This window comes from Drosophila sulfurigaster, chromosome 4, assembly GCF_023558435.1.
Source record: "Drosophila sulfurigaster albostrigata strain 15112-1811.04 chromosome 4, ASM2355843v2, whole genome shotgun sequence".
Taxonomy (NCBI): domain Eukaryota; kingdom Metazoa; phylum Arthropoda; class Insecta; order Diptera; family Drosophilidae; genus Drosophila; species Drosophila sulfurigaster.
This window is the reverse complement of record NC_084884.1, coordinates 1,196,220-1,219,788: the sequence shown is the minus strand read 5'-3', so window position 1 is coordinate 1,219,788 and position 23,569 is coordinate 1,196,220. Positions and strand designations below refer to the sequence as shown.

The 23,569-nt window shown below is 35.3% G+C and overlaps 2 protein-coding genes across 7 annotated transcripts in view; both read left to right on the top strand.

Annotated features, from left to right (window-relative positions):
* LOC133846993 (forkhead box protein D4-like) overlaps positions 1 to 15,936 on the top strand; it is a 29,530-nt gene extending 13,594 nt beyond the window's left edge. For 3 of the 6 annotated variants that reach the window (XR_009895102.1, XM_062281702.1, XM_062281701.1), the window contains 3 exons: positions 6,008 to 6,107; positions 6,169 to 6,246; positions 6,305 to 6,372. Coding sequence is in view for 4 of the 6 variants with exons in the window: in XM_062281702.1 (XP_062137686.1) it covers positions 6,008 to 6,107; positions 6,169 to 6,246; positions 6,305 to 6,340 (214 nt within the window). In the remaining 2 variants the exon portion in view is untranslated. Of the gene's footprint in view, positions 1 to 6,007; positions 6,108 to 6,168; positions 6,247 to 6,304; positions 6,373 to 12,908; positions 13,093 to 15,720 lie in introns of those variants that run through there. The other 3 variants (XM_062281700.1, XM_062281699.1, XR_009895103.1) reach the window with 2 other exon arrangements.
* Positions 15,937 to 15,987: 51 nt separating this feature from the next.
* Positions 15,988 to 16,771, top strand: LOC133846992 (uncharacterized). Its single transcript, XM_062281698.1, has 2 exons — positions 15,988 to 16,268; positions 16,325 to 16,771. Exons 1-2 carry the CDS (start codon positions 16,146 to 16,148, stop codon positions 16,598 to 16,600), a joined length of 399 nt encoding a protein of 132 aa, XP_062137682.1. The 5' UTR covers positions 15,988 to 16,145; the 3' UTR covers positions 16,601 to 16,771.
* The last annotated feature ends 6,798 nt before the right edge of the window (positions 16,772 to 23,569 follow it).

Here is a 23,569-nt window from a genome sequence, read left to right as displayed (position 1 = left end):
GTGCAGTGCAAAATTCGTTAATTAATTCAGGTATGAAGTAGAAATAATTGTGAGTGTAGTTTATAACCATACATATCTCTCCAATACAGGCGTAGAATCCCCAGAAATTCGGCTCATCGAGCTCGGCACTGGCGGATGGTAGCCTCTGTGGGCCACTAATGGTTCATTTAACCTCTATTACAACTATAGAGCGCCGTGTTCCCTAGTGAACAACTATATATTGGGTGCATAAATTTGGTCGGAGATCACAACTAAGTTGGCTGCTTAGCGGAGCACTAAAGATTCTGATTCTGACCGTCCCCGACATACACCCAAGATCACGGCCAAGTTTGATTTGAATATTAACGGAGCACATACAGGCGCATACGCCTGAAGACCAAAACTACAGTGGATGAGTAGTGCATAGTGCTACACAAGTACCAAAATCCACAATGCAACAACAATTCATTTTTATTGTATCAATCTTTCCTCATTGCTGCTATGATTTGCTGAGAGCGACACGAATTACATCGTCTGTGTCTTCTAGTTATTTGTATTAAATTAGTAACATAAAATTAATAATGCTAATGGAAAATTGTTGAGGCATACTCGTGGATACGATAAAAATGAAAGAATTCTAATTTTTGGTACATTTATATTAATTATCTGTATATTTTCTCATATAGTACTATACATTATCAACACAACATTATCATCGTCATTCATCTTCGTCATGGTACCACGACCGTAAGAAAACGACATCTGAGTAAGTTAACTTAAACAAAGTAGAAGTTCAATAGGTAACCTTAATGATACAAATGATAATATAAATGTGCCTAATTATTAATCGAATGAAATTATCCGAGAACGTCTCAAACTTGAATTAATTTTGTAAATATTGGTAATCATATCACATATGTATATAACAAACGGAGTATCATGAATTCTTTTATAATAAAAATTCACATGAAGTGATTAATGAAATAATGTTTTGCTAAATTTTCCTAATATGGTCTGTCGAGTAAACGAAGGGAAGATGTCGAATATATAGAAAACTTAAATATAATTTAAAGTAGGGTAACTTATAAAAAATCGAAAGTTACCATGGTCGAGAGGGTAGAGATGAGGAACTTAACACCTAGATTCCTCTACTAGGTAATTCTTAGAAGGAAACTCCACTGAAGCGTGTGTCGGCGCGAAATCTCTTTTTGTTCTGCATTTTATTTTCTATTAAGCTTCTTTTTGTCTATATTATTGTACATTCCGTTTGCGTATTAACTATTTGCATGTGTTAGCGTAGCCGCAAGTGATCGAGTGAGGAAGAACCCCGACCAATCCGACAAGCTAGAACCGAGCATAGCAAGAATACGCAACCTACCAAGCTCGATCACGGACAATCAGTGCCTTCTAAAGCCTGATAAGGTTTTGGTACACTACAATGGTTGAAGAAATTCCACCACCACAATCCTCAGTCTATATCAGCAGTGCTGTAACGATTGAAGAATCGCCTCCAGCTCCTACATTAACTGTCCGCAACACGTTGGTTGCGGTGCCACCGCTTAAGCAGATTTTTGTCTCAAGGCTTGCCCCTGAAACGACATCTGATGATATTCGGGCTTATATTAAGTCCACATCTGAAGCTAGTATTAAGGTGGACAAATTTCATTTCTCGTACGAACGGGTATTTCATCTTTTAAAATAAGTGTTCCCGCTGAACAATTTAGCATGATGTGCAGTAAAGAGTTTTGGCCGGAACACCTTTTACTCAAAGAATTTGTTGCTAAAAGAAAAATCGGTCTCCGATTTCTCTTCCTAATAGTAGCAAGAATTCTACTTCAAACCCTTCTTCAATGCCTGGCAGTTCAAAAAACTAACATCCTCTTTACTTCTTGGCTATCAGAATGTAAGATGCATTTGCAGTAAACTTACTGACCTGTATTTAAATAGTATATCTTTCCCTTTCAATGTCATTGCCTTTACTGAAACCATGGTTAAAGAATGACATTCTTGATACGGAAATCTTTTCTAGTAGATTTTCCTTATACAGACGTGATCGCAAGGTTCGTCGTGGTGGTGGGGTTTTAATTGCAGTAGATGCTCAATTTGCTTCAGAATTGATTGATCACACTTTTGATATTGAGCTAGTGGCTGTAAAATTATTCTTTGGTAGTTTTAACATTTTTATTTCTTGCTCGTATATCCCTCCTGCTTCAGATGATGCTTTGTATTTAGCTCATTTTTCTTTAATTAATAACATTTCTAACATGCTTTCTGATCGTGATCACTTTATAGCTCTTGGTGATTTCAATATTGCTGGTACATTCCGCCAAGATTTTGAGAAACTTGCCCTTCTTATGTCTCAAACTGACTGGTCGCAACTTTTATTGTCTACGAACTTATTCTACTTTGAACTCGCTACTTGATGCTTGTGTTCCATCAAGAATTTCACATTTGTCTGATTAACCCTTATGGTTTACTAAGAAATTATCAAATTTTAAAAATCCTGAGTCGAGACTTTACAAAAATTCAAGGAAACTGGCTCTTCTCTTGATTTTTCCGCTATTCGCTATTTTTTTTTTTTTTCGCACTCATAACAATGATTGTTATAATAATTATTTGAGAAGGTGCAGAATAAGATTTCAGCGTGATCCACAACGATTTTACGACTTCGTTAACTCGAGATCCGCGACATCGCCATCATTTATGTCTTTGGAGAATATGACAGTATCTAAATGGTCCTGGTATTGCCGATTTATTTGCGGACTTTTTCCAAACGACATATTCTGATGGAGTGCCTAGTTGTGTGCTAAGGTATTGTGCTAGTAGTATCTGTAAACCGCTTCTTAAATTGTTTGAATTGTCTGTAAACTCATGTTTATTTCCAAAAGCTGGAAAAAGTCATACATTAAACCTATCCTAAAAAGGGAACAAATCTAAAGTTCAAAATTATCGCGGTATATGTAAATTGTCTGGGATTCCGAAAGCATTTGAAAAAATCATAACTTCTCAACTGCCACACTTATGTAAATCTATAATTTCACCTTACCAGCATGGGTTCGTGAAATCTAGGTATACTTCTACTAACTTATTGGAGTTCTCTTCTATCGTAATTAAAGGATTTGAGAATAAAATGCAAACAGATGTCATTTACACCGATTTTAGTAAGGCTTTTGACTCATTAAATCATCACCTCTTATTATATAAACTTGATCTTTTAGGGTTTCCTCATAGCCTAATTGAGTGGATCTCCTCATACCTTTCCAACAGAATTCAGAATGTTTATTATAATGGCTTTGTATCTAAATGTGTAGTCATTTGGGTCCTCTATTGTTCACTTTGTTTAAAAATGATCTTCCTTCTATTATTGAGCATTCCCTTGTACTTATGTACGCTGATGACGTTAAGCTTTGCCTGACATTTAATGATAATCTTGCAATGTCACTGTTGCAATGTGACCTTAATCGTCTAGAATCTTGGTGCAGAGTAAATATGTTACATCTTAATTGCAATAAATGTAAGTTTATGACCTTCTGTAGGGGTTCTTCCCAGGTAAATAAGTATGTTTTATATGATACTTCTTTAGAGCGTTTTGAAGTTGTGAATGACTTGGGAGTTCTGCTTGATGCAAAACTAAAATTTGATAAATAAGGGCCATGGGTGTTCTGGGATTTATAAAACGCTGGTTGAACTCTTTCAACGATCCCTTAATTACCAAAACGTTGTACGTCTCACTGGTTCGTCCTATTCTTGAGTACGGATCTCTTGTCTGGAATCCCCAGTATAGGGTTTATCAAGATAGGATTGAGTCGGTGCAGAAACAATTCTTATTATTTGCTCTTCGTAGTTTAAATTGGAACCCTAATACTAGATTACCACATTATCGCAGTAGACTTTTATTACTAAACTTTCCTTCTCTTTCTGATCGTAGAACTATGCAAGGTGCTGTTTTCATACAGAGACTAATTAATGGTGAAATAGACTCCTTGGAGCTGTTAAGTCAAATTAGTTTTGCAGTTCCGGTCAGGATCACTAGGAATTTTCTTCCTCTTCTCATTTTTCGTAGAACTACTAACTTTGCTTGCCATAATCCCTTCCGTATTCTATGTGTGAATTATAATAATCTTAATAACGTACTTTGCTCTAGTAAATCTATTCCTCTGCTCAAAACCTTATTATTAACATATTTATCGAGTATTTAATTGTTTTTCATCTTCTTATACAAATATCCTAACATATTTTAAGTTAACTTAATTAGCTGTCCAGCGTCTTTTAATATCTATTCGCGGTTTTCGATTAATGAATGCTGTTCACAAATTTATTTTGTTTTGTCCGCGCGTCAAAAGCCCGTGCTTGGTATCGCTGGGCCACTTGAAGGTACTGCCGTTAGTACGTCAACGTCTAAATAAATAAATAATGCTATAGGAAGTGAAATCGGAGGGAGATTTTTCTTCATAGTCTTCGATTAATATATGTTTAGGCCAAAACTCTTTGCAGTAAATATTCTCAAAATTGTTCAGTTGGAACAGTTATGTGCAACTAAAGTAGCAGCTGGAGGCGATTCTTCAATAGTTTAAGGACTGATTTCGACAGAGGGTTGTGAAGTTTGAATTTATTCAACCACCCTCACCTCTGCAGTTGAATGTTGGTTTGTGGAACTTCAAGAGCTACCGAGGGTTGAGATGTAAAACTAAATTACATTAGTTCCCAGCACAAAATTTCTCACTTAGATAATTTTTCTGATCAGAAAATATGTAATCTAGATGGCCCAGATGGGTTTCGTCATTATTGGCAAGATTTGCGTAAAGATCCTTTTATGTTTTGTTTAAGGCACAATTACCGAGGTGGATCCGCAATGGCTTGGGGAACCTTCCATGAGTCTGAAACGCTTTATCTGTGCTTAAAAGCTCACTATTAAATAGTGCAGGATATAAAAATTGTTAGAGAATCGCCTTCTATCATTTTTGGAACATAACGAGAAAAAATGTTGTTTTTGCGTTTATTCATAAATGCAAAGAAACGTTTTAAGGAGCACTACGTAAATGTTTTGAACTGGACAGCTTTCTTTCCTGATCTTAATCTAATAGAAAACATAAGAAGTATCTTAGCCAGGCGAATTTTCGCCGACAATAGTAAATTTGAAACCGTCGATTGTCTCAAACGTGAAATTTTGATGCAATGGGCTTTCCCAGACCAAATTATTTAAAAAAATTAATATATTCAATGTCTAAAAGAATTTTTGACTAAAAAAGCACAAAATGCTTTTATTAACTAATAATCTTTAATAATTAATTATAAATTAAATTAAATATTGACTGTACACAAAAATACTGAAATATGTCGTATAGTTTTGATACACGTGCAGATTAGCTAAAATTTAAGCGTGTGGGTTTTTTACCGTTACTTGAAAACGGGAGATCAAACAGAGTCAAAAATATCTCATTTTGTGCTCTATCTCTGTTGACGCTGATCAAGAATATATATACTTTATAGGGTCGGAGAGGCCTCCTTCTACCTGTTACATACATTTCCTGCCGGCACAAAATTATAATACCCTTCTACCCTATGGGTAGAGGGTGTAAATATAGAAGTTATTTAAGATATTTTTTTATGGGAAAAAGCTCTTACTTATTATGGATCTTTGGCTGACAATCTGGAATATTCCACATGTGGTAGTATAAAAATATTAAAATATAGGCTTTGGTACATTTTCAGTATTTTTGTGTTATTTATTTTATAATTAATTGAAAATAGGTAGCAGGTACCTCACAGTTGAGCACACTTGACTGTAAGTTTGATGACCGACCTGGCTGTCATTCCAACCGTCTATCTTTCCTTGTTATTGTTGTATGCAGATGAAGTTTAATTTAGATTTTTGCATAAGTTATTTAAGAAATAATTATATATTACAAAAGTAAGTATTTACTGGATTATCTTTTAGTTTGGATTAGACTTTTAAGATTTTCCTTTTCCTCGGCACGATACCTTAATAAGCATAAATATATATTTCATTTGTCAACGTGTTTAACAGATCGTCTGATGTAAGGTCTTTTGATGAAACAATGGTTCAAGTTGTAAGAAAGACAATGTATCAATCTTTTGATATGCAAACCCAGAGCCATACAAATGAGGTATTTATTTTATGAATTTATGAATAATAAAATTAAAATAATAGAACACGTATTTTTAAAGGAACTGAACATAATGACTGAGCGTGATCTGGGATCAACATTTTTATTGCCACATACACACCTTTACATGCCTGAAAAGGTTTGATTTCTCCAAAACATATGTTTTGATATTCTAACATTTTGCAATTACATTTCAGATTGAAAGCGACATGTCTGGCTTTGAATCAATATAAAATGCATCTACTTAAGAAATATTCTCCAAAAAGTGAGAAATAGGAATACGTACCCTTGTTTTGTACCTCAGAGATGCTTACCAATTATGAGAAATCTGTTATAAGTTTTTGTAATGAATTTTTTACTTCGTTTATGTCATAGTTATTTTTCTAATAGTCACTCCAAATCTGATAGTCTAATCGTCCATCCGGCACAAGTTTAAACTGTAATTTAGTCTAGTCTCACAATACTTACAATTAAAATGAATCTATGTCTAATAACTTAGTTTAGGCCGGATACAAAATTCGTAAGTTATTTAACAGTAAATTAAATTAATAAATTACTTATCACAAAGGTATTCAGTCGCGATTATTTTATTGATGTGCTTTTCTGGGGCTAGAGCTGGTATTGCCATCAAAATAATACTTTTTTGCTAATATTACACAAATTTATCATACAAAAGACAGTATACAAAAAAAACAACATGCTAAAGTAAAGAATGTTGTATCACGATTATGTAATGCCAAATTGAAAGTATAAAGTAAAGAAGAATGAAAGTATAGAAAAGAAAAATTACCATTCTAGATCATTTTTGAACATATTATTATTTTAAGAATGCTAAAAAGTCCAAACAGAATCCAGAGAGCATAATCTTAAAACCAAGATCAAATTTGATATATGTATATATAAAATTTTCTAGTGTTTCAGATAGACAGATGGCCAGACAGTCAAGCTTACGGACAAACGGATGTTCACGCTGATCATACATATATACATACATCATCTGCCTATATGAAACACTAGACATGGTACTCATAATATACACAGTCTTTATTATTTCTGATCACTTGACAGAAGTTATTTAATAATTTTACATGGTGAAAAAAGCTGGAATAATTCGACATTCGAATTTTATCACATGTTCAATCTAAATTCTAATTTCAAGAATTTTTATAAAATCGAAAAGTAATTAAATTCGACATTTGCCATCCTCTTTTTAATTTAGAACTATACTCTCTGTACGGATCTTAAGAACGTCATTGCCAATGATAATTTATAAACTTATTTATATAATGAATTTAGACGACAAACGTAGTAAATGGAGACACACGTTAGAACGGCATCTACAAATTTTTCATTGATTCTTTTAATGATGCTTTTCCCAGATGCGAGCAATCATGTTTATATCTGTAAAAAAACGACGGTCCAAAATTTTTGCGGAGTCATTTCGTTCCGCAGTTCTCAGCACAATCAATTTTTAAGCGGATTGATACTTGGATACTGGAATGCATGCGGATGTCAAATCAGCAGTTCCACATGCGAAAAATAGGCAACCCATTATTCCGCACTCATATCGACAAATTGATTAGAAACATCAAGACGGATAATTAAAAAAAAGCATCTGAGGAATTTTGTCGTGAAGAGAAATAGCAATAATTAATGTTGTGGAGTCGCAAGACTATGTATATAAATACGCGATATACTTCAAGTATTGTACTGTTACTATCTACATATGTATAGAAACAAAAATATACTTTACAGTACATTTTTTTTTTTTTTGGGGTTAATGATAATGGTAAGGTCTGTTGTTCAATTGTATAAGAATATAGGAATAGGGGTTGATATTGCGGTATTAAAGTTTTTCGTGAGTACGGTCAATGTCCACTTGTGGTTAGTCCGTCAGAAGTACAGAGGCGCCTCAACTAGGGGTTTCATTTGAATTAGTATTCAATATTGGTGACCTTAAAATTGATCGGTCACTGAACTTTTTAAGCGAAATCAAAATTAGACCCGTTCTTTACGAGTCATACGAGTACTACCCTTAACAGAATTACACTGCAATATATTTTTCCTATCTGACCACTTCTATTTCACTTCAATATATATGTACATATAGTATATTCTGTGGTAATAGGGGTTGAATTGACAAACTGACCAAAGGTACAGGTGTATTGGGCAATAGAGCTGCAGTGTAAGTCTTGCTGCTTTCCCGAAACGGAAGGTTAAGCGACAATAAGTTTTATTTGTTAAATTCTACAATTCAAACAAACAAAATTACAGACAAATCAAAAAATAAAGCAAGCAAAAAAACTAAAGACAAAGGGTAAATACAATATAAAAACAAGCAAAGTGTTTAATATAATTATAAATAAACTTTAATCGGAAATCAAAAGTAACATAAGGTTGCATTGGCAATGCTTGGTGTGGATTGACTATTTATGGTGAAATGTTAGTAAGTATTAAATATTAAGCTCTTAACAGAACACTTCCAACGTTGTCGAAAACAAAAATGTATTTTCGATAATGTACAAAATTCAAGGCTAATAAAATTGTTATATAAGTTATATTAACGTGTATGAGTAATTTAAAGCTGGCATAAAAATCACGAAATTGCCATTGGACCGAGCAATTTCTGACTCCAAAAAAATATATATTTTCTCGATCTCAGTTCTCCAGAGACGTGAAACTTGGTACTAGTTACACGCAAGTCGTAAAATTATAATCATAGAATACATAATATTAGATCTCATAACGATTTATACAAATTTGGAATAGTTTTAGATATATTTATGTGTATTATGTGTTTGCATGCGTATTGATTGCATTGACATTTGTATGTATTACGTATATGGATACTATTCATTTAGTAACATATTAATCTTAATGATTTTAACAAGTGGTGGTAATACATTTTTGTCTTCCCTTTACTTAGACAAATTTATTATTTGTCTGTACTTTTCCACTTTGATTGAAACAACAATAAGCATTCGTGGTGAGTATGTTCTGCTTAAATGAAAAAACCTTACCTCCCTTTAAGAATATAAAAATGTTATTGGCGCACCTTCCTACCACTAGGAACTCTGTGATTGGTTAAAACACCACTAAATGGTATAGGGATGAGACATGTCTGGATGGGATTGGTACATCAAACGCCATTTTGAAAGCTATGAAGATGCAAAACATAATAGGAAAAATCGTATGACAATAAACTTATTGATTATCTGAGAGCAATTTCCTGATCAATTTGTTTAATAAATACACAGTGGGCAAAAAGTCCGAAATTGTGACATTTTTTAAATTTCTTAAGATAGAAACATGAAACTTTGTACATATACATACCTAAAAAAAAAAAAAATAGAATTTCGGATTTTTTTCATTTGGACCACGCCTTCCTTCCCGCCCACCTTGCCATAAGGCTAAAAATTTCGATTTTTTCTAAAAATTTGTTTTAAAATATTTTAATGAAATACATTTAATAAATGTGCACTAAATTTATTTATTTGATTGGAGTCCCTGCAAAATTAAATAAATAAATAGTCTTCATTTAGATTTATAGTTGAAAACAGTGGGTCACAGGAATCCAATGCTCTATTAAACACATTTAATATAGTATTCAGGTGGCTGTTTTTTCTTGCATGAGAAAGCATATGGGTAATATGGTAAATAGTTGTACAAAGAATGAAGATTATTCTTAAAGCTTTGGATAAGCACTATTTATACCCGCTACCCATAAGGTACTTTGTCCCGGAAGGAAATGTATGTAACAGGTAGAAGGAGGCATCTCCGACACTATAAAGTATATATATTGTTGATCAGCATCAACAGCCGAGACGATCTAGCCGTCTTTCCGTCTGTGTGTCTGTCCGTATGAAGCACTGGATCTCAGAGGCTATAAGAGATAGAGCTATAATTTTGTTCGACAGCATTTGTAGTTATGATTCCTGAAAATTTTGTTGCGATCAGATAAAAATTGTGGAAGTTATTAAAGAAATACTTTTGTATGGGCAAAAGCGCCTACTCACTAGGGGTCTTAGTTGCTTTGGCTCACAATCTGGTATATTGTGCCGTCTATCGTATATTTTTAATGTGGTACTATATCGATATACCAAATATATCATTCTGTATATTTTTAGTATTTTTATAGTATTTTCGGTATTTTTGAAAATAACACCGGAATATTTTGCTTTTATTCCAAATGGGTAGCGGGTATCTCACAGTCCAGCACACTCGACTGTCTTGGTTTTGCGTAGAAATTGTTAATTTTGCCATTATCAGAACAGAAAATAAAACAGAAAAAATTTCCAAAATCATTCTTAGCTCTAATTAAATTTCTAATCTAGAGTTATAAAAATAACCTTTTCTTATTTTTAAAATTGAGTTCATGTTTTTTGTCACTGTAAAGATGGTCGCATGCGACATCCCTCAGAGAATTACCCATATCGCGATTGTAAATTTTTTGTGCGCTTCTGAAGCATTTTAGCCGAGAGCTCCTAGACGAAGTTTGAAGGTTTTCATAATTTGGTGCCAATGTACCAGTACTTTATGCAAAGTTTGAGGCATTGGATACCACTCATAAGTATTAACGTACAAGTACATTAAGTACCTTCTTGAAGTTTTGGCGGGCATACCTCAAACACTTTTCAAAACGGCATGCAACAACAGTGGCATTGAATTTTTGTTTCATTCGGTAGTTCAAATGCTAATTGGTCCTGCCAGGCTTTTCCTGTGGAACATGATCTTAAGAAGCTCAATTTTGAACGTGGATGCAAGCCATTGCGACTGCTTTTCTGTTGCATTTTGTAAATTAGTGTTAATCAATCCTAAAACTGCTTAAGCTTATCTTTTATTAAGATTTGCTGAGCATCACCTAGTTCATTTTCATCGATATTTTGCGAAGCAAACTACGGTTGTTGCAACATTGAGTTTTTCCGTAAGTCGGGAAAAATGTTAGCCCTATTTGATTGCTAACAGTTTAGTTAATAATATTCAGCTTTAAAATTCCCTCGACCGACCTAGACTCACAAGTTACACTCCACAGATACATTTATTAGCAGAGATCTGAAAACATACCAACAACACATTGTACGATAAGATGCTAATAATATTAGTGCTAATAATTAATATTGTATACCTTGACCATTAAATTCCATATTTAATTTTTTTGCTTGATTTAATATTTGAATACAAAACTCACAGAAAAAATCACAGACTTTCGCGCCAATTTTTTTAAATTTCCAGATAATAGTCTTTAAATATGGACAAATAACAAAATACCAACAAAGTCTAAAATTTTTTAAAAATATGTTTCGGTATTCTTGAAGTGTTCTAATTCAGAAAATAAAGTCAATTTAATAATATGGAACACAAAAAAATGCCACAATTTTAGACTTTTGCGCATAGTGCAGTGGCGGGAGTTGGCTGAAGTACATACTGTCTTATTATTCGATGTAGAGGATGTACATACAAGTTTCATATAATAAAAAATATTGTAATTTATTATTATTGAAACACAATTCGAGTTGCGAAGATTTGAAGTAGTCTAATAAGTCTATTACACTCAAGTGTTGAGTGAAGCCTTGTTACTTTTTGTGTAAATCGTCAAAACAAGTAAGTCAAGCCCTTATTTTATCTGCTACATGCATTTCCTACTGGCACAAAGTTATAATTCTGTCCTTAAACTATAGGATTGTGGATATAAAATTCGTCAATTCGGCTATTTTAGCAATAGAAATTTCTTTAACAACATTCATAATTGCATTTTATAACTGCTGTAATAACTTCCTTCATGGAAAATGTAAAGTCTTAAGAACCTTCAGCGGATTGTACTCTCTTAATCGGACCCTCACTTTTAAAGCAAAGATGTATTCCGACTGTGAGAGTCCCACCAAGAGAGTTATTCTTGTACGCCAAACATTTCTCGCTAATGAAAACCAATATATTATATATCATAGAATAAAATGATCTCGTCCACATCGAATGTACAAGGCGGAGGAGAAATGGGATATAAGTACTTAATTGGATCGCCGCCTGACGTTGATGAATCTGATGAGGAACGCGAATTGACTAATCTAAATTGGCTTTTGAGAAATCAGAATGTAACGTGGCCAGAAATCATCGACGGAAATTCAAACGACAACATAAATGCAAACGGTTTATCACCTACAAGCAAGCGGAGGATCGTAGGCGAAAGTAAAATTGCAAATATCAACCTTTGTGCAAATCAAAAACTAAATATCCATAAAGAAAATCAAGTTTTTACTTCAAATTCTAATGTTATTAGATGCCCTCTTACAAGAAAACAAAGTTCACCAACAGTAACATCCTTAAAACGTCTCAGTCCCACAGAGCGTTTTGAAATTTTATAAATAAAATCAAACGGTAAGCATCGATAAACGCCAAGAACTGAATGCCGTTAAACCATTTTGAACATCTTTTTCTTTTTGATTTTCATATTGTACATTCGTTCTTGAAAGTTAGTAATAAGCTTAAATAAAATATTTAGTCGTTTTTTTACACAGAATTCTTTTACCTAAATTAACTTAATGATTTAATTTGTATTTTACGCAAGATACTTTCAATATCTCTATCCTGAACAACGTTTCTTCTGCTCAAAATGCTTCCCCAACTATCAATAGTAACAAATTAAAAATATATTAGGAATTTTATTTGTAGAAATTTTTTCAAATATTCGCATTAATTTATTTAGTTTTATATTGAAATATTCATAATAATAAAGAAATAAAAATAATATTTAATATTTAATATTAGTAAAAATATGAATAATAATAATACAAAATGTGCTTGCAGTGATTTGGCAGAATATGAAAAATCAGCAATTAAGTATAAGACGGATGTAACAGAGAAGCCGCCATTCAATTACTCACATATTATTGGGATGGCTATGCTTGACTATGGACGAGCCACTCTGCAGCAAATATGCGCATGGATTGAATCAAAATTTGCCTTCTTCCGCGTGCGTAAAAAGTGGAATGTGAGTCAGTTAACAAGTTACAAACAAAACTCCCAGCCAAAATTCATAGCCTTTTTAATGCTTTACATAATAAACTAGTAAGAAAACTATAAAATATATTGAATGTTATTTTGTATATCGATATAGCACTACATTGTTTTTATACCCGTTACCCATACGGTAGAAGGGTATTATAACTTTGTGCCGGCAGGAAATGTATGTAACAGGTAGAACGAGGCATCTCCAACCCTATAAAGTATATATATTCTTGATCAGCATCTACAGCCGAAACGATCTAGCGATGTTCGTCTGTCCGTCTGTCTGTCTGTGTGTCTGCCCGTCTTACTTAAAAATATGTTAGGATATATGTATAAGAAGATAAAAACAATTAAATACTCGATAAATATGCTAATAAAAGGTTTTGAGCAGAAAACTACGTTATTAAGATTATTATAATTCACACATAGAATACGGAAGGGATTATGGCAAGCAAAGTTAGTAGTTCTACGTGAAATGAGAAGAGGAAGAAAATTCCTAGTGATCCCGACCGGAACTGCAAAACTAATTTGACTTAAAAGCTCCAAAGAGTCTATTTCACCATTAATTAGTCTCTGTATGAAAACAGCACCTTGCATAGTTCTACGGTCAGAAAGAGAAGGAAGGTTTAGTAATAAAAGTCTACTGCAATAAGGAGGTAATCTAATATTAGGATTCCAATTTAAACTACGAAGAGCAAATAACAAGAATTGTTTTGCACCGACTCAATCCTATCTTGATAAACCCTATACTGGGGATTCCAGACAAGAGATCCGTACTCAAGAATAGGACGAACCAGTGAGACGTACAACGTTTTGGTAATTAAGGGATCGTTGAACTCTTTCGACCAGCGACCAGAGCTATAATTTTTTTTCGACAGCATTTGTTATGTTTGCACGCAGATCAAGTTTGTTTCAAATTTTTGCCACGCGCACTTCCGCCCCCGCAAATCAATAAAATCGAATAACAAGCGTAATTTTCAAGCTACAGCTGTGAATTTTAGTGTGTATAGTAACAACTATAGTATTTATGATTCCTTAACATTTAATTGCGATTAGATAAAAATTGTGGAAGTTATTAAAGAAATTCTTTTGTATGGGCAAAAGCGCCTACTTACTAGGGCTTTTAGTTGCTTTGGCCAACAATCTGGTATATTCTGCCGTCTATAGTATATTTTGAATGTAGTACTATATATATATAACAAATATACCGTTTGGTATATTTGTAGTATATTTGTTTTTGGTATATTTAAAAAACCGTAATATTTTTCTTATATTCAAAATGCGTAGCGGGTATCTCACAGTCGAGCACACTCGACTGTAGCTTTCTTTACTTGCTTACCATATCAAACTATTTTTAAATAACTTATAGAATTTGATCGCAACCAAATTATCCGAAATCATATAGATTACAGTTACAATAATATCATACAATCGTAGCTCTATCTTTCAAGCTATGCTTGCTATTTAATTTTGTGACCATGACTGAATTCTAAAATAAACGGCCTACGGGTATAAAATTATCTAAATGGACATCCGAGTAAGGATATCCGACTAAGGAATATAAAGACTAAGACTAAATAAATCATCATAAGGTGTTATTTAACACAGGACAACCAAGATAAGATCCTAAGAAATCCCGCACAGACTGCGTTGTGACGTGATCATTTAAGGTTTTTCATGCTCATTACGTTTTGAAATTGTTAATTTTGATACCCGCTACCCTTAGGGTAGAAGGGTATTATAACTTTGTGTTGGCAGTAGGGTTGCATGATATTTAAAAATATCGTATCAGTGATATATCGTTTTTCAAAAATATATCAAATTGATAAAAATATTTATCACCCAAAAATATCGATATATCAAGTATTTTTGATATTTAATTTTTATATATTTTTTTTTCATTAACCAAAATTTAACTCCAAAATTATATATATGTATAATAAATACATAATTATATTTTTTGTGTATATCAACATATGCATCTGCATAAAACATATATAATCCTGATTTTATTTCTCCTATTAAATCTCTTACACGGAATACACGAATTCCCCAGAAAAACATCAGACACACGCATGTGTGTATTTCCCCGAAATTGTGAACCCTTGGGAAAAATATCATGATATAAATATTTATTTTTATAAAAAATATCGATATATTGATATTTTGATATATTATCAACAACCCTAGTTGGCAGGAAATGTATGTAACAGGTAGGAGGAAGGCATCTCCGACCCTATAAAGTATATATATTCTTGATCAGCGTCAACAGCCGAGACGATCCTTAATCGGATGTTCTTTCTCGGATGTTTGTTTATACAGTCTCAACTAGGGAAATATGTGAAATAAAATAATATATTAATAATAATTATTTTGTTAAAGTATATATTTTTCAGTTGTATGCCTTTGTTTCAAAATTATGAATATCTTTGAGCTTAGCATTAATTATTAATACTGAGTAGTAAAATAAAAAGGCCTTGCAAATATTTGAAAACCTGAATACCCATTTACATAGAAATATTATAAGATTATAAGAAAACAGAAAATATTATAGTGTTGCACTCTAATTTTAATTGAAATATTCTGAATTACTTTGTATACATACTTGCAGAATTCCATAAGGCATAACTTATCATTACATCACTGTTTTCGAAATCGAAAGCGCGAGGAGAAAGGCAAAGGCGGATACTGGGAGTTAGGCGTAGATCCAAAAATGTGATAGGAAACGCATTCGAAATCGTAAAACAGGACAATCCAAACGGATGTCATCTTTACAATTAGCTAAAAATAATAGTCCTCAGAAAACTCAGACTAACGTCGATTGTACTAAAAAGGAGGGAATCTATTCAGATGTGCCTTCCAAATGAAACGCAGCATGTGCAGTCATATAGTTATATCGCTGCTGATAACATTAAAGAATTAAATTTAGTGGAAAAACAAACTACTGTTTCAGACGGCTCAAATGCTCTTGAACTATCATTTCCATTTACTGCCCGTCAGAATATTTATAGACCTCTATGCTCCAACGAATCTCCCATGTCGATTAATGCCGAGGAGCTACAAGATCAATATGAGCGCGGAACCATTATAATTCGAACATCTGGCGACACTTTATGTCTAAATGACATTTTCATCAACAAATTCAACAACATAAATATGGTTTGATGTTCATTTATAAAAAAATCGATTTTTATTCATGTTGACAATGATTTCAGATTTATTCTCAAGATGAGATTCCAACGCTCAGTGAAAATGTTATTATATCATCACATATGTCAGCTGTACGGGATGTAAACAAAGATTCGATGATAACTCCTGCGATTTCTCTCCCAGAGATTTCTAATGCACTGCCCACTAATTGTGATTATTCAAGCTTTCGGTCTTATATAAATGGCGAGGATGACTCTTTTAATTATATTCATTCCACTGAGCTGAATCGCAACGAGGATATCTTAAGTAATTTGCTTGACTTGTGTGTTCGCGACTTTTAAAGTGGTAGTCATAAATGTAAACTTTACTATTATATACTTAAATTAAAGTCTGGATGATATTTTAGACCGCTTTACATGTAAACTGTATATGTTAATAAAAATACGAGAATAAATCATTTCTAACTTCGACAGAAGAGACACCGTTTAATTCATGTTCATCTTTTATATTTATATTTATATTGGTTTTACCTACCCAATTGCCAAAAATAAATGTTAAATTGTATACCAGCTACCGATAGTGTAAAATACTATAGGTATTACAACTAACATATGCTTCAACAAGAAATGTGTATAACTGATTAAAAAGTGTTATAGCTTTATGCCTATCATCCCGTAAATACACTTAGAGTAGTGCTGAAACTCTTCTATATAATCTATCCATATGATTCCACTCCGAAGATAGGCTGCACTATGTTAAAGATTCTGGACAGTAAATTGGCATGTAAGCTTGGGATCTCTCACACTCTCTCATGGGTATACATCCCTGTTGTCCGTCCAATCCTCGCCTATGGTATTCTTATGTGGTGGTAGGCCACGGAAAAAAGGCAAATATCCATCATGGAAAGGACACAGCGTCAAGAGTTACTGTGCATTACAGTCGCTATCAGGTCGACACCAACTAAACCTCTCGAAGTGATAGTTGGCATGGAACCTTTGAACATATATACTACTATATATTGCTCATATATTGTGCTAGTAGAGAGCACCATGATCACTGTGGCTTAAAGGTTTGATATACCAATTTAATATGGTGAGTACATGCGAGGGGTATATTATAATCTGTGTCTATTCTAGAGCTATGACCTATTAAGCTCAAAGCTACATATACATATATATAATTATGATTTTCGCGTTACACGAATGGTAAATAAAAAATAAAACAAACGATTTTATTTTAATTTACTTTTAGACGAACTTTAATGCTGAGTTGTCAAAGTGCAATGGAAAATTTTAATTGATCTTTGGACTTTGAAAGTGGCGTGAAGTGGATCTTTTTGTTTGTGACGATTGGTCACCGTAGCTACGAGTTTAAGTTTAGAATATGATCTTTATGTGAATGTAATAGGACCTTTTGTTTGTTACGATTAGTCGCTGTCTAGTTTATGTTTAGAATATAATATGATCTTTATGTGAATGCAATAGGAAACCAGTGAGACGTACAACGTTTTGGTAATTAAGGGATCGTTGAACTCTTTCGACCAGCGACCAGAGCTATAATTTTTTCGACAGCATTTGTTATGTTTGCACGCAGATCAAGTTTGTTTCAAATTTTTGCCACTCGCACTTCCGCCCCCGCAAATCAATAAAATCGAATAACAAGCGTAATTTTCAAGCTACAGCTGTGAATTTTAGTGTGTACAGTAACAACTATAGTATTTATGATTCCTTAACATTTAATTGCGATTAGATAAAAATTGTGGAAGTTATTAAAGAAATTCTTTTGTATGGGCAAAAGCGCCTACTTACTAGGGCTTTTAGTTGCTTTGGCCAACAATCTGGTATATTCTGCCGTCTATAGTATATTTTGAATGTAGTACTATATATATATAACAAATATACCGTTTGGTATATTTGTAGTATATTTGTTTTTGGTATATTTAAAAAACCGTAATATTTTTCTTATATTCAAAATGCGTAGCGGGTATCTCACAGTCGAGCACACTCGACTGTAGCTTTCTTACTTGCTTACCATATCAAACTATTTTTTAAATAACTTATAGAATTTGATCGCAACCAAATTATCCGAAATCATATAGATTACAGTTACAATAATATCATACAATCGTAGCTCTATCTTTCAAGCTATGCTTGCTATTTAATTTTGTGACCATGACTGAATTCTAAAATAAACGGCCTACGGGTATAAAATTATCTAAATGGACATCCGAGTAAGGATATCCGACTAAGGAATATAAAGACTAAGACTAAATAAATCATCATAAGGTGTTATTTAACACAGGACAACCAAGATAAGATCCTAAGAAATCCCGCACAGACTGCGTTGTGACGTGATCATTTAAGGTTTTTCATGCTCATTACGTTTTGAAATTGTTAATTTTGATACCCGCTACCCTTAGGGTAGAAGGGTATTATAACTTTGTGTTGGCAGTAGGGTTGCATGATATTTAAAAATATCGTATCAGTGATATATCGTTTTTCAAAAATATATCAAATTGATAAAAATATTTATCACCCAAAAATATCGATATATTAAGTATTTTTGATATTTAATTTTTATATATTTTTTTTTCATTAACCAAAATTTAACTCCAAAATTATATATATGTATAATAAATACATAATTATATTTTTTTGTGTATATCAACATATGCATCTGCATAAAAACATATATAATCCTGATTTTATTTCTCCTATTAAATCTCTTACACGGAATACACGAATTCCCCAGAAAAACATCAGACACACGCATGTGTGTATTTCCCCGAAATTGTGAACCCTTGGCACAATTTCGGCGGAATTCACACATGCCGATGCCTGTTTTTAAGGTGAGACAGTAAGTTCGACGAGTTGCCGCTCGTTTTGACAATTTTACTGCAAATGTTGCAGGTTGCAGAATGATTTTTAACTTCCGAAAAAAAACTTTTTGCCGCGCTCATCTTTACAGGAAGTTAGGTCAAATCAAAGTGACCAATTAGGAAATATCAAAAATATATAAAAAAAAAAATCGCGATATTCGATATATCAGGGGAAAAAATATCATGATATAAATATTTATTTTTATAAAAAAATATCGATATATTGATATTTTGATATATTATCAACAACCCTAGTTGGCAGGAAATGTATGTAACAGGTAGGAGGAAGGCATTTCCGACCCTATAAAGTATATATATTCTTGGTCAGCGTCAACAGCCGAGACGATCCTTAATCGGATGTTCTTTCTCGGATGTTTGTTTATACAGTCTCAACTAGGGAAATATGTGAAATAAAATAATATATTAATAATAATTATTTTGTTAAAGTATATATTTTTTCAGTTGTATGCCTTTGTTTCAAAATTATGAATATCTTTGAGCTTAGCATTAATTATTAATACTGAGTAGTAAAATAAAAAGGCCTTGCAAATATTTGAAAACCTGAATACCCATTTACATAGAAATATTATAAGATTATAAGAAAACAGAAAATATTATAGTGTTGCACTCTAATTTTAATTGAAATATTCTGAATTACTTTGTATACATACTTGCAGAATTCCATAAGGCATAACTTATCATTACATCACTGTTTTCGAAATCGAAAGCGCGAGGAGAAAGGCAAAGGCGGATACTGGGAGTTAGGCGTAGATCTTTACTTTGCCTTATATTTATTGATTACTATATACTTATATTTAAAACTAAAAAGATGATCGGGAGATGAAAGCGGCAAAGACTCTGCAGTGGCGGCGAACGAAGCTGACGAAACTTATTGAGGGAGAGAGTGTCTCCTGGAGATGTACTCCCGTAATATCGATACTCGCGTGAGTTATCGAGTTTTGTTGATCACGAGAACTGAAAGGGGTTGCCACAGTACCCCCTCCTAGAGTTCCAGTTGGGAAAGATACTTTGCTGGGAATCTGATTTGTCGTCCTGATCTTGACACTTTCTCGAGTGTCTGAGCAGTTGGCGCTGTCGTCTGCTCCTGTGTTGGAGGCGGTACGTCTTTGAAGATGTAAGCTGGTTTAAGTCGATCGATGGAAACCTTGTTTTCCTTTGTGTGGCCCTTGAGTGTAAAATATTTGTCGTGTTTTGTTACCACTTCGAAAGGACCCTCGTAGTTTGCTTCCAACGGGGTTTTCACTCGATCCACTCGAACGAAGACGTGGGTACAATGGTTTAGGTCCGGGTGGACAAATTCTTGCGGTGTATGATGGTGCACTGGCTTAGTGGTTGGCAGTTGAGACATGGTTTTGAAGAGCCTCGGTGAACTCGGACTCAGTGTGTTTTGTGTGCTCGGTGCAAAAATCCGCCTGGCACCCGTAGTGTGGTGCCATAAACCATTTCCGCAGGGCTCAGCCCGATGTCGCTTTTGATTGTTGTGCGTAGGCCGAGTAGGATTAGATGCAGGGAACTACTCCAGTTGATTGGATCGACGCATTTTAAAGCAGCTTTTAACGTTCTGTGCCAGCGTTCGATCATACCATTGGCTTGTGGGTGGTACGCCGTCGTCCGCAGGTGTTTAAAACCACAAATTTTGGAAAGCTCTTGGAATAATGTAGACTCGAATTGTCGACCCAGATCGGTTGTGATGTGAAGAGGAATACCGTACTGAGCGAACCAGCCCGATATCAGTGCGTTGGCTACAGATTTTGCTGTGATGTCTACTAAAGGAATTGCTGCGGGTCATCGTGAGAATCGATCGATACACGTGAGGCAGTATCGGTATCCGTTCGACGAAGGCAGCGGGCCGACTATGTCGATATTTATGTGTTCGAAACGGGTGTCGCTGGCGGTGTACTCTCCTAGTGGCGATTTGGTGTGACGTTGGATTTTGGCCTTCTGGCACGGGATACAAGAGCGTACGATTTTAGCGACATCCTTCGCCATGCGGGGCCAAACGTAGTGTTTTCCGACCAACTTGTTTGTTGCCTTAACTCCCGGATGGCTCAGCGAATGTAGGGCCTCAACCACGGTTTGGCGTAGGCATTTGGGCACAAACGGACGTGTATGGTTATTGGCGACGTGGCAGTACAATTGTTTGTTTGAGCCTGCAAGAGACAATTTTGTTAGTGAGATGGGTTTTCGGCGTCAGACTTGAGTAGCGATTGTAGTTCCGCATCGTTTTCCTGTTCCAGTGCCATCTCGTCGAAGTTTATGTGTTTGATGGCATCGATGCGTGAGAGAAGATCAGCCACGTTGTTTTCTTCTCCAGAGATGTGCCGGATATCGGTGCTGAATTGGCTGATAAAATCCAGTTGCCGAGCGCGTCGAGGTGATGCTTTCTCGCTGTTTTGACTGAAGGCGTACATAAGCGGCTTGTGGTCGGTGAAAATAACGAAATTCCTGCCCTCCAGTGCGTACTTGAAGTGCAAAACGGCCTGATAGATGGCAGTCAGTTCTCTATCGTAGGTGCTGTACTTCTTTTGCGTCGATGTGAATTTCCTGGAGAAGAATCCCAGTGGTTGTGTCTGCCCGTTGATGACTTGATGTACTACGGCTCCCATAGCGTCGTCGGACGCGTCGGTGGTTAGAGTTAATTGTGAGTTTGGTGCCATGTAATTCAACAACGTAGCGTTTGCAAGCTCGTTCTTGCAGGCGGTGAATGCGTAGTCGGCTTCTGTAGACCAAAGTATCGGGGTTTTGTCGTTCTTTTATTGCCTTGGATCAGCGTCTGGAGTATGTGCTGGTTCTCGGCTGCTCGTGGGATAAACGGCCTATAGAAATTAATCATACCCAGAAACTTTTAAGGTCTTTAGCGATAAGCGGTTTTAAAATGCCGTATGGCTTCCACTTTGGCTTCGGATGGTTTTAAACCGTGCTGACTGATGTCGTGTCCCAGGAATGTAAGTTGTGTCTTACCGAATTGGCACTTCTCAAAGTTTACGGTGAGATGTGCCTTCCGAAGGCGGTCGAGGATTGTGCGGAGGTGCGTCTCGTGCTGCGCCTCGGATTCTGAAGCGATCAAAATGTCGTCGATGTAAGCAAAAACGAAGTCGAGGCCTTGTATGACATTGTTTATGTGACGTTGAAAAGTTTGCGCTGCGTTGCGCAGACCGAACGTCATGAACAAGAATTCGAATAGCCCAAAAGGCGTGATAATTGCTGTTTTGGGAATATCTTGTGGTTCGACAGGAATCTGGTGATATGCTTTTGCAGGTCGATTTTCGAAAATATCTTCTTACCGTATAAGATGCTCGTTACATCCAGTATGTACGGAATAGGATATCGATCCGGCACGGTTACGTTGTTCAGTGCTCGGTAGTCGCCGCACGGACGCCACTCTCCATTTGCTTTCTTTACCAGGTGCAAAGGGCTGGACCAGTTGCTATTTGAGGGACGGCATATTCCTTTCTCGATGAGGTAGGAGAACTCGGATTGTGCAGCTTTGAGTTTGTCGGGCGCTAGTCGTCGGGCGCGGGCGTGAGTAGGCGGCCCGTTGGTCGAGATGAAGTGCGTTACTTCGGATGTTGCTGGCAGCCGGTTCGAGTTGATCGTTGCGAGATCGCGATATTCGTGAAGCAATGTAGCGTATTGGTTACTCGTGTCGTAGGATAAAACCGCGTTGATTTTACGTTGGGGCGCGTGACATTTTGATTCCAGCAGCGTAGCCCGATCGATGAGTTTGCGTCGTTTCATATCGACGAGTAAGTCAAAATGTTGAAGAAAGTCGGATCCGATGATAGCGCAGTTGACGTCAGCTATCACGAAAGTCCACACGAAGTTTCGTCGCAATCCCAGTGACAATGCTATGCGTTTTTCTCCATAGGTTTGTATTTTCGTGCCATTGGCGGCGAAAAGAAGCTTTGGAGTGAGCATAGTTTTTCGTTTTGCAGGGTGGCATCACTGAAATATCGGCGCCGGTATCGATGAGAAACTGTGTTTTGGAGAAATTGTCGTTGATGGCGAGGCGGGCAATTGTGTTGTGGTCTTCTTCGAATTTGTCCGCCGAATCCGAAGATTGATTTAGTTTTTGGTTCGGATGCAAAGAGCATGGTTGGCGACATTTCTTGGCGGCGTTACCAAATTTGCTGTGGTACCAACACATGTCTCCAGCTATGACGCTGTTGCGATCCGTTCGCAAGCTGTTCTTGCGAGAAAGGTTTCTGGAGAGCGCGTTGATTTGTTGTTCGATGCGGTCTAGACGATCGTCGGAAACGGCGCTGCTGGTTGGCGCCGACTTGGCGTCGATGGTGCGTACCTGATGAAAATCACCGACTTCCATCACTTTATCTGCCAACTTAGCTAAGTTTGCTAGGCTGGCGTCCGATGCTTGCAAGATCGCTTGCACTTGTGTTGGTAAGCGCTGCAG

Coding starts and splice junctions, on each gene's coding strand:
- LOC133846992 (XM_062281698.1), top strand. CDS start 16,146: ATGTCGATTAATGCCGAGGAGCTACAAGATCAATATGAGCGCGGAACC. Junction 16,269..16,324: donor AATTCAACAACATAAATATG/GTTTGATGTTCA, acceptor CAATGATTTCAG/ATTTATTCTCAAGATGAGAT.